The sequence below is a fragment of the Engraulis encrasicolus genome, chromosome 3 (genome assembly GCF_034702125.1).
Source record: "Engraulis encrasicolus isolate BLACKSEA-1 chromosome 3, IST_EnEncr_1.0, whole genome shotgun sequence".
Lineage (NCBI taxonomy): Eukaryota > Metazoa > Chordata > Actinopteri > Clupeiformes > Engraulidae > Engraulis > Engraulis encrasicolus.
In genome coordinates this window covers 21,028,137-21,038,136 of record NC_085859.1, presented here as the reverse complement: position 1 = coordinate 21,038,136, position 10,000 = coordinate 21,028,137, and the positions used below count along the sequence as shown (strand labels likewise).

The 10,000-nt window shown below is 47.2% G+C and overlaps 1 protein-coding gene across 5 annotated transcripts in view; it reads left to right on the top strand.

The window, feature by feature from the left end:
* Window positions 1-10,000, top strand: part of arvcfb (ARVCF delta catenin family member b) — a 289,566-nt gene that overhangs the window by 211,177 nt on the left and 68,389 nt on the right. For 4 of the 5 annotated variants that reach the window (XM_063194968.1, XM_063194967.1, XM_063194969.1 and 1 more), the window contains 4 exons: window positions 1,859-1,976; window positions 2,345-2,516; window positions 6,301-6,318; window positions 8,723-8,794. In XM_063194968.1, the coding sequence (XP_063051038.1) occupies window positions 1,859-1,976; window positions 2,345-2,516; window positions 6,301-6,318; window positions 8,723-8,794 (380 nt within the window). The remainder of the gene's footprint in view (window positions 1-1,858; window positions 1,977-2,344; window positions 2,517-6,300; window positions 6,319-8,722; window positions 8,795-10,000) is intronic. The other variant, XM_063194966.1, reaches the window with a different exon arrangement.

The following is a 10,000-nucleotide window of genomic DNA, read 5'->3' as shown; positions in this document are numbered from 1 at the left end:
CACCCCTCTGCTTTGCTTTCACGTGTGTCTCTGTGTCTCTGTGTCTCTGTGTGTGTGTGTGTGTGTGTGTGTGTGTGTGTGTGTGTGTGTGTGTGTGTGTGTGTGTGTGTGTGTGTGTGTGTGTGTGTGTGTGTGTGTGTGTGTGTGTCTCTGTGTGTGTGTGTGTGTGTGTGTGTGTGTCTGTGTCCATCTGATAAACATGCGTCTGCTACTGGCTCCCGGGGAGAGGTAATGGAGGAACGGAGAAGATTGGTGAGCAGCAGGAGTAGGTATGGAGAGTAGGGCTGTGGAGGGAGGGAGAGAGGGAGGGAGGGAGAGAGGGAGGAGAGGGAGAGAGGGAGGGAGGAGAGGGAGGGAGAGAGGGAGAGAGGGAGGGAGGGAGGGAGGGAGGAATGGAGGATGGAAGAGTGTTTGTGAGGATCTTGTTTGTGTGTGGGCTGGTCGGCAGCCGCATGTGTTTTGGAGTCTTGGGGTAGACGAGATGGATGGCTGAGCCCAAGCATCTGCTCAGGAGGCCGCCAGGGACTATCGAGTGCGTCTCTGGCGGATAGAGATGGGCTTTAATTAGCTAGGTGGGCCAGACTGTGCTTGAGCGCTATGTAGTGGATAGACACCCAGGTATCAGGCGGAGCAGAACATGGGGAGTGGTGCGGAGATGATGAGTGCGGCAGTGGCGGCTGGCGTCGTGCTTGGTGTAATGCGCCTCTTCTCCTCCGTGACTAGGCGTTTTAGTCTGTAAAAAATTGAGCTAAATTTTCAATCTTTGTGTGTGTGTGTGTGTGTCTGTATGTCTAAGTGACTGTCTGTCTGTCTCTCTCGTTCCATCCTTGCCTCTCAGTCTGCTTGCTAAAAAAGGCCAGGAGATGGAGAGGAAAATGACAAAAAGGACAACCAGTTAGGGCCAAAATGTCAGCGTCCAATGAGCTTGCTTGGAGTTTCCTAATCGGATTAGATATCCATGAAACCCCCTTCAAATGAGCTGCTCAGGGGAGGCTGATTGCCTTTGCCCATCTCCACTGAGCCAGCGAGCGAGCGAGCGGCTCATTTTTTTCTGCTGAGTCACATGTCGGCTTTCTCTTGTGTGGTCTGCTGTGCCATCCCCATTAGCTCAGAAATGTAGCCAGCTTCCGAACCGCAACATGCCGACTGCTGATGGTGGTTGTGTCGAAGATTAACCTTGAAGACCGAGCGTGTGTACCTTAGCTGCACACTTTTCGTCCTGTTTGGTGACCTGGGACACGTACGACTATAGCCATGTGGGGAATACAGCTGTATGCAGTTCTTGACGAAGGAGAACTCCAAAAGGCATTTTGTGATTGATTCGATATCAGTAAAAGTAATGATGCACGGGGCAACCTTAACAGCAATGTTGTCGACAAGAGCAGGCTTGGGTGCCAATTTTCTGATGGATTGATTTTAAAGGAATATTGCTGCTGATCCAATCTCTCTTGTTGAAAGCGCTACAATGATAAACAGCCCATACAGTACAAGTCCAAACATCGTTGCCCAGAAACATTGCTCAAAAAGTTGCCCTTTGTATCATCACCTTAAGATGTCCATCCGTGTTTCCATCTGTAATCGTTCCTTAAACTAGGGTCCGAATAAATAATTTCCCTACATCCGTATTCCCTAGATCCGAATAAAACATAAACCTTTTGATACTTATCCTACATCTATGGAAAAAAAATCCATCATTGTTTGTATGTCTGGTTGTATGTCTGTTGTATATTTACTGTATGTGAAGATCCAAATATACAGTACATATAAAAATGAGTGCGTTTGTGTGTGTGTGTGTGTGTGTGTGTGCGCGTGCGCGTGCGCGTGTGTCTGTGTGTTTGTGTGTGTGTGTTGTGTGTAGGAATGTGAGCTCTGACGGTGCGGAGGCCAGGCGGCGGCTACGAGAGTGCGAGGGCCTGGTGGACGCTCTGCTGCACGCCCTGCAGTCCGCCGTGGGCAAGAAGGACATGGACAACAAAGTGAGTGAAACAGCATAAATAAACACAAACGTGCTAAAAAACGGATAACAGTCAAGTCATCATTTGCACTGCGCTAGTCCTGTGGTTGTGCATGTTGTCAGCATTTTTTTTATTGTCATCGCTTCCCCTCCGTCTGTGTCTCTCTTACTTTTTCTCTCTCTCTCTCTCTCTCTCTCTCTCTCTCTCTCTCTCTCTCTCTCTCTCTCTCTCTCTCTCTCTCTCTCTCTCTCTCTCTCTCTCTCTCAATCACTATAAACACATGCAGACTCGTTTTTTTCTGTCGTTCCTTCATATGTATCCTGCTCTCCAATGACCACCTCTGTTTGTTTTCTTCCCCGTCTCGCTCCCCCCGTATCCCAACACGCCAGTCGGTGGAGAACTGTGTGTGCATCATGAGGAACCTGTCGTACCACGTGCATAAGGAGGTTCCGGGGGCCGAGCGCTTCCAGGACGGGGCCGGCCCGCAGGCCCCGGGCTCCGCGGGGCCCCAGCGCAAAAAGAAGGACGACGCCGGCTGCTTCGGGGGCAAGAAGGCCAAAGGTCAGTACTCGTGATACACACACGCACACACACACACACACACACACACACACACACACACACACACACACACACACACACACACACACACACACACACACACACACACACACACACACACACTCAGGCATTTGTACTGAGACGTTCACACAGACACATGCAGACATATGCGCAGACAATCTGACATACACACGTACAGACATGCACAGACACGCTGACACACTCCAAGATGCGCGCTTGTGCACGCACGCACGCACGCACGCATGCACGCGCACACACACACACACACACACACACACACACACACACACACACACCCCACAGATACCCCATGTCATTCCAGGCATTCATGTCCTGCCCCAGCCCCTATATCACCCATTAAAGGGTATCGCCCTGCAACACGGTCCCGACAATGTGAAAAGACAAATGTTTACTCAGGCTGCTTACTGCACTGCTGTTACGGCTAGAAGGAAGGCGAAGACGAGGCCGACCTTGAGTCGAATCTGGCAACTCGAAACCTCAGTCACGCACGACTTAAGAACAAAAAGCAACATGAGTAACACGAAGCGGGATGAATAATTTTTATATGCTTCTCCTGTTGCTTCGTTCTGCCTCTTACTTGGAGGCTGTTGTGGCTATTTTTGTAGTATGTGTGTCTGTGTGTGCGACTGTGCGTATGCTTGTTTTTTTATTTTGTGCATGTGTGCGTGTTGTCTGCATATCTGTCTTCCCTTTTCCTCACAGGCAAGATTACTGCAGCCCATTGAATCGCAACGAGGAATCACAGATCAGAGAGTCTACTTTCTTTTCCACCTGTCCTTTTTTTCTTTTCTTGTTTTGTGTTGTCTTGTTGTGAAGGCCTTTTGCCGAGCCAGTCACCTTGGCAGAGAAGTGTGCGATTCTGGGGCCTATACTAAGAAACTAGTTCAGGAGTAAACCAGGTTAAGTTAAGAGGTAAATCATCTAATAGAAGAGCCTGGAGTACTCATTTTCTTATAATAAGAAAATTGGCTCTTCTATTGGATGATTTACCTCTTAACTTAACCTGGTTTACTCCTGAACCAGCTTCTTAGTGTACCCAGAGATTCTTTAAGTATAGAGATATGCCAACATAATAGGTTTCCATGGGCACCTATATTTGAGCATTTTTTGAAGTGGGTATACTGTATAATATTTGTGCTAACATTCAATAGAACAATGGATCAATCTAATTTTAAGTGGGGATTTCCCACCCCCCTCCCCCTTGAAATAATAGAAGAAACAATGGGTATACTCCGTCTCTCTCTCTTCTCTATGTAGACTACACCACTGTCTGGTGGCGATGCCTGAGTCAGCCGCTCCTGAACCAGCTTCTCAGTATATTCCTCTGCTGGTGAGTCAGCCGCTCTGTATGTAATCCTGCAGAGATGGAGCAGAGGCTGGGCTAGCTTGAGGAGCGGGAGCTGGAGGATGAGCTGGGAGGGGGGACCAATTGGCTGGAACCGAACCTCAAGTGCTCAGAGGGGATTATAGGCCTTTAGAAGGCACTCAGGCCCCCCATCTCCTGGATGGCCAACAGGTTGACGGAGAAAGAGGTGGAGAGGAGGGAGAGGTGGAGAGAGAGATTAGACGGAGAGAGGGAGAGAGAGATGAGGAAGAGGAGGAGGAGGAGAGAGAGGGGAGGTGTTTAAAATAAAATTCAGGCCCAGCTCCTGAATGCCCAACAGGTTTAGAGAGGAAGAGAGAGATGGGAAAGGGTTGAGAAACAAGGTTGGGTGAAGCAAAGACATTGAGGGTTGAGACACAAGGTTGGGTGAAGCAAAGACGTTGAGGGTTGAGAAACAAGGTTGGGTGAAGCAAAGACGTTGAGGGTTGAGAAACAAGGTTGGGTGAAGCCAAGGTGTTAAGGGTTGAGGAGGGAGGTTGAGTAAAGTGGAAGAGGCATTGAGAGTTTAGGAGGGAGGTTGAGTGAAGTGGAAGAGGCATTGAGAGTTGAGGAGGGAGGTTGGGTGGGTGTGCTGGGACTCAGCTGCTTCTCTATCCCTGGGTGGGCAGGTGGTGCTGGAGGAGTTTGGAATGCCAGAATGACTCCCAGTCCTGCTGTTATGCTCTGTCATGAGTCAAAAAAGAAACAAAAAAGTCCTTTGAGTCCCACTGATATTACTTTGTTCTGTGTAGGCTGGGACATCGTCCTCCAGCTTGGGTCTTTGTGGGAGGAAATAAAAGAAATTGAAAAATAAATAAGCTGCAGGAAATGACAAAAAGGAAAATCAAATGCAAACGCCCACCAGCACTGAGCTCTTGGTGTGGTTAATTCAACCCACTGTAGCCCCAAAGCTAAACATTAAGGCCCACCTTAAGACATTTTTTTAATATCCCTGTGACAAGTTGCCAACCAACCAGTCACCTCATCATCCTGGACACACACAGACACACAGACACACAGACACACAGACACACAGACACACAGACACACAGACACACAGACACACAGACACACACACACACAGACACACACACACACACACACACACACACACACACACACACACACACACACACACACACACACACACCCTCTCTCACACACACACACACTCACACTCACACTTTGTGGGAAGTCATTTATAAATGTCCCGGTGCTATCCTTGACACTCTGGAGTAACAGAGGGAAAAAAAGCCAGAATTGCCATAACAGTTTATGCTTCAGGGCCTACTTCCTCTCAGAAATTAAACAGTTCAAGCTCCCACTATGCCCATTATATTGTATTATTATGTATGCTGACTGTGTGTCCTGTCATTTAGCGCATACTACACCACAGAGGCAAACTGGGTACTAAATAAAAGCCCCCTGTGCACTCCTAATTCTCCCACTCAATCCCACACAGTCTTCTACGTAGTAAAGGGCAAAGACACCCACATCACCCATCGGACCCACAACAGCAGACCAACCCTGTCACTGTTCCATCTCCACAACCAAACTCTCTGTTATGTCCTAAAGTTAATGTGCTATGAAGTTTTTGTTTTTCCTTGTCTCTACAGTAAGTTCCATATCTGCTATATGTTTGAGGGGGGAAAAAATGCTGTATCTGTACACCCAAGAGTTGGACCAGTTACAGTTAGCTTGAGGAAGTAACCAAGACCAAATCCCTTTGATTCTGTTTAATTCAATTCAATTCAGTTCATTTCAAATCATGAATTCACTGAGCTGAACTGAACTGAACTGAACTGAATTCCCTGCCATTGAATTAAATTGAATCGACAGTCCCGTCATACATTCCTTTTGATAAACATGGATGATTTCGTTATTGAGCCCATCACTAAATGAGGAGGAGTGCTTATTTGGGATCAACTGGTGAAGTGGATTTGCTTGCATGATCAAATATAACTTCTGTCAGGACTTGTGGTCTCTCAAGACACAGCACCGCCTTTGGCACACATGCATACAGTGCATACTGTCAGAGGCGCATCTTGTCACCAGGCAAGGCAGGCAGCTGCTTGGGGCCCCCAAGCCTGTAAATGGGGAATAATACTAAGACTTCAAACTACAGTAGTGGCGATTTGTTGTGAATGTTCATTCTTTTGAATTTCCGCTTGGGGCCCCAGCTCACCCTAGAATCGCCTCTGCATACTGTACCTGCATTCACGTGCGCATTTGAACTCAGCTCTGCCTAAATGATGCGTATGTGTGCGCGGCGCACGCTGTGCCCCTTTCAGAACTGCTCCCTTTCTTACTGTATCTCTGCTTATGTGTTTTGTTTGTTTGTGTGTTCTGCATTGCTGCTGCTTCCTTGGCTAACTGTAGAGGAGTGGTTTAATCAAGGTGAGTCTCTTTTCCGTCTGTGCAACACTCCTGGCCGTACACCTGGGTCTTACTCCTTCTTCTCTCTTCTTCAGACCGGGAAACAAAAGAAAACAAAAAAAAAACATCCTTCTTTGCCCTCCTCTCTTAGCCCTCCATGTGTTGCTAACTACTACGTGTATGTTTCCTAGAGGGTCGATGATGTCTAATGGCCATTGTCTGTCCTCTAAGCAGCATACGCTTCCTAGTCTTTTTACATCATTGTTAGTTTGTCCATCTTCCGCAACAACATTCATTAGTCCATGTTTTGTGTTCTGTAGCTACCAATGACTTTATCTATGGATCCATATCAGAGCAGCTGAACTAGTCAGCTCTATTCAAGCTTGTCCTGTTTTCAGACATTTGGCGTGTATAGTGACAGTTGGACCAGTGGTCTTAATGGATTTGAGCTTTGGATACAACCCTCTCCATTTTAAGACCTGTGACAACATATTGCAGCCAGTCTGCTGAGGCAACCGCATACCTCTGCACACATGCGATGTGACAAAAATGTATGTCAGCGGTGTTCATGGACTCCTTTGTTCATCCATGTTCATCCCTTAGGCCTCACATACCTTTTGTTGTACCACAGTGGGGATAGCGTTCAGTGGTCCTATAGACCCCTTGCACCTCCCTTGACAACCGTCGTCAGGACGAACTCAGAGGACAATCGCGCTCCTAACTCAGTGCGCAGCCCGTTGGAATAGCCAGATTACTGCAGAAAGTTTGAAGCACAACGAAAGTTTACAGAGGAATATCGGTACTGTCAAGTTCAGATACTGTTTTTTTCTATAATCTGATTATTTTAATTCTGAGGGCGGGAATTGGTTCGTATACACACGAAATTGCCGACCACTGATCTGCAGTAATCTGGCTATTCCAACAGGCTGCGCGCTGAGTCCTGACGACGGTTGTCAAGGGAGGTGCAAGGGGTCTATTCCTGTATCTAACCAATATGCCACCCTTGAGGTATCTACAGTACAAGACAAAAACCATATACTGTACGTCGCTGTCTGATTTATACAGAGAATGAATATGTGCCAGCGACAACAGAAAGGCCCAAGGTTCTGTGATGCATGTATAGCCCTGTGTGCAGAAGTATTGAGGAGCCTCCAAAATTCACAGCGATCCTTTGCTCTGAAGTACCCAGACTGATTTGTGAAGGCGTAATAACAGTCTGACCCATCTTCCACCTTCCATTCTTTCTTCCATTCTACTTCTTAAAAGGCAGCATTTGTGTGCTGGTGGCTGTTATGCTCAGCAGTAGACCACCTGTGTGTCTTTGGTTGTTTTGATTATGTGTCTGTGTGTATGTCTAGTGATCTGTGTACTATTTCTGTCTGTGCTTTACGTTGTTGGCATGTCCACAGTCGTTCGTGTTTGTTATCCTTGTGAGGTGGGTGGTGGGGGGTTCATGTTGTCGAACTAAGTGTGCATGTTCATGTAGATCCATGTACAAACATTTACTCGTCATCATGACTGTATGTGAGAATATATCTTGGTGGTGGTGTGAAACTCGATCTTGTTTTGTTTGTGTGCGTTTGCCATGTGTGTATACAGTACGTGTGTTTGTTGTGTGTCCTCCCTCTTGCATCTATTTTTGCGTTCTGTCTCATGTGTGTTGCAGCTAGTGGTAGATCATGTGTCACAAGTCTCGGTGAATTACATTGATGACTCAGTGTGTGTGTTTCTGTCTGTTTGCCTTTGGTGTCGCATCCATTCATGCCAAATGTGTCACATACTCATCCTTCCTCTTTCCGTATATTTTTTTTCTTTCATTTCTGATTGGGATTATGTGATTTTTTTTTCTCCTTCTGACTTCTGTGCTTTGTGTATTATTTGTCGTGTATTACACCATGTGGATGTCAATTGAAAAGGAGTGGTGTATTTGGGCTCGTTCACATGTACAGCAGCGATGATAACTGGGGTAGTGCTTATGGATGCGTTTAAAATGCAAAGATTCTTGGCAAGACCCAATGACTTATTTTAGCGAATTTAGTGTCCAATTTTCTGGGAACCTGATGACATTGTTTTTTGTCTGTGATTGTTGTTGCAGTATAGATGTAATCTTTACCTTCCACTTCAGTGAAAGTGGAAAATGTACCACTTGTACATGACAACATTTACTATTTATCAGTTATCATCAGTTATCATCTGCTGTGAACGAGGCTGTACACATTTGTGTGTATGGATGTAGTGTCGTTTGTGCGTGTGTATATATTTTGTGGGGGTGTGGTGTGGTGGTGTGCGTGTGTGTTTTTCTGTGTGTGTGTGGTGTGGTGTGGTGTGTTGTGTGTATGTGGTGTGTTGTGGTATATTTGTGATTTTCAAGTGTACCTGCGGTGTGATGTTTACACCCATCTTTGCTTCCTCCTCCTCCACACAGGGCGGAAAAACGGCGAGAACGACAAAAGCTACGACACGCTGGATCTGCCCAAGCGCACAGAGCCTACAAAAGGTACGTCTTCTCCTCCTCCCCCATCTCTATCTTTTTTCCTAGCACCACCATGAAATTGCCGCCCAATGTACCTTCCAGAAACCATCACAGCAGGAAGCACAGCCAGTGGCGTTTGCTCACAACAAACACGGTCGCCCCCAACAATGCGCTTGTTTTGATAGCATTGCAGACATCTTGTGGTTTTTCTCTTCTGCCAGAGGCAGTGTATCTTGAGTGTGGAATGAATGTGCGTGCGTGCGTGCGTGCGTGCGTGCGTGCGTGCGTGCGTGCGTGCGTGCGTGTATGTGTGCGCTCATTTCACAGAAGGTTTTTTAAAGTTGTCAACATGAAGCCCTGTTTAAGCACAACTGTGTTATTAGTAGATATACTGAGCCATTTCTGCGGTGCACTGACAGCACTGAGGTTGAATTTTTAGCAGAAAAAGTCATTAAAATACACACAGCGAGCAGCAGCAACAGCAGCAAAGAGAGAGAGAGAGCAATGAAAGAGACAGCAAAGAAACCTAGTGAGTTGCCAACTCTGTGTCTGATTTGGCCTACTTTTTGTATCGTAGCTTTTTATTTTCAGTATAGTTAACCAGGCTCTGGACTCCCATCGGAAATCTGCCTGCACAGATTTTTAATCACAGATGTCTCTATCTTGGAAAAAAGCAGCTCCAAGCATACTCACCTTCGGGGGGATATACTGGTAAATCTCCAACCCTAAATATCTTTGGCCTTAAATCAACTTCTCTGAGCGGAAAAGGGTTTGTGTTGGGGGTGTGTCGCGTGTGCAGGAAAGCCGAGAGAGGGGACAAAGTCGTCAGTTGTCCCGGGCCCAGTGAGAGGAGAGCCCCATAATTGGGTCCCAATGGCATTGTATGTATTCAGGGTGGATGGTCCTTTCACATGACTTTGTCCCGGACCCGGCCAAAGCTGTCAGTGGCCCTCTGCGTGTGTGTTATGAAGTGTCTTTTGCACTGTACGTCAATGAGGCCATCGTGCATAAAGCCGGATGGGTTGACCTCCACTGCCCGCAGGTCAAAGTCACGGGGGCATTTGTAATCCATGGCGTGGCTGTTAATGGATTAAATGGACGGGGACGGGGACGAGCACGAGGGCGCAGGCCCTGGGGGAGAGATGGTCGGCTAAGAGCGGGGGATAGGGATGGGGATGGGGATGGGGGGGTGATATGGGTGGGGATAGGATGGGGACGGGGGGTTATGGG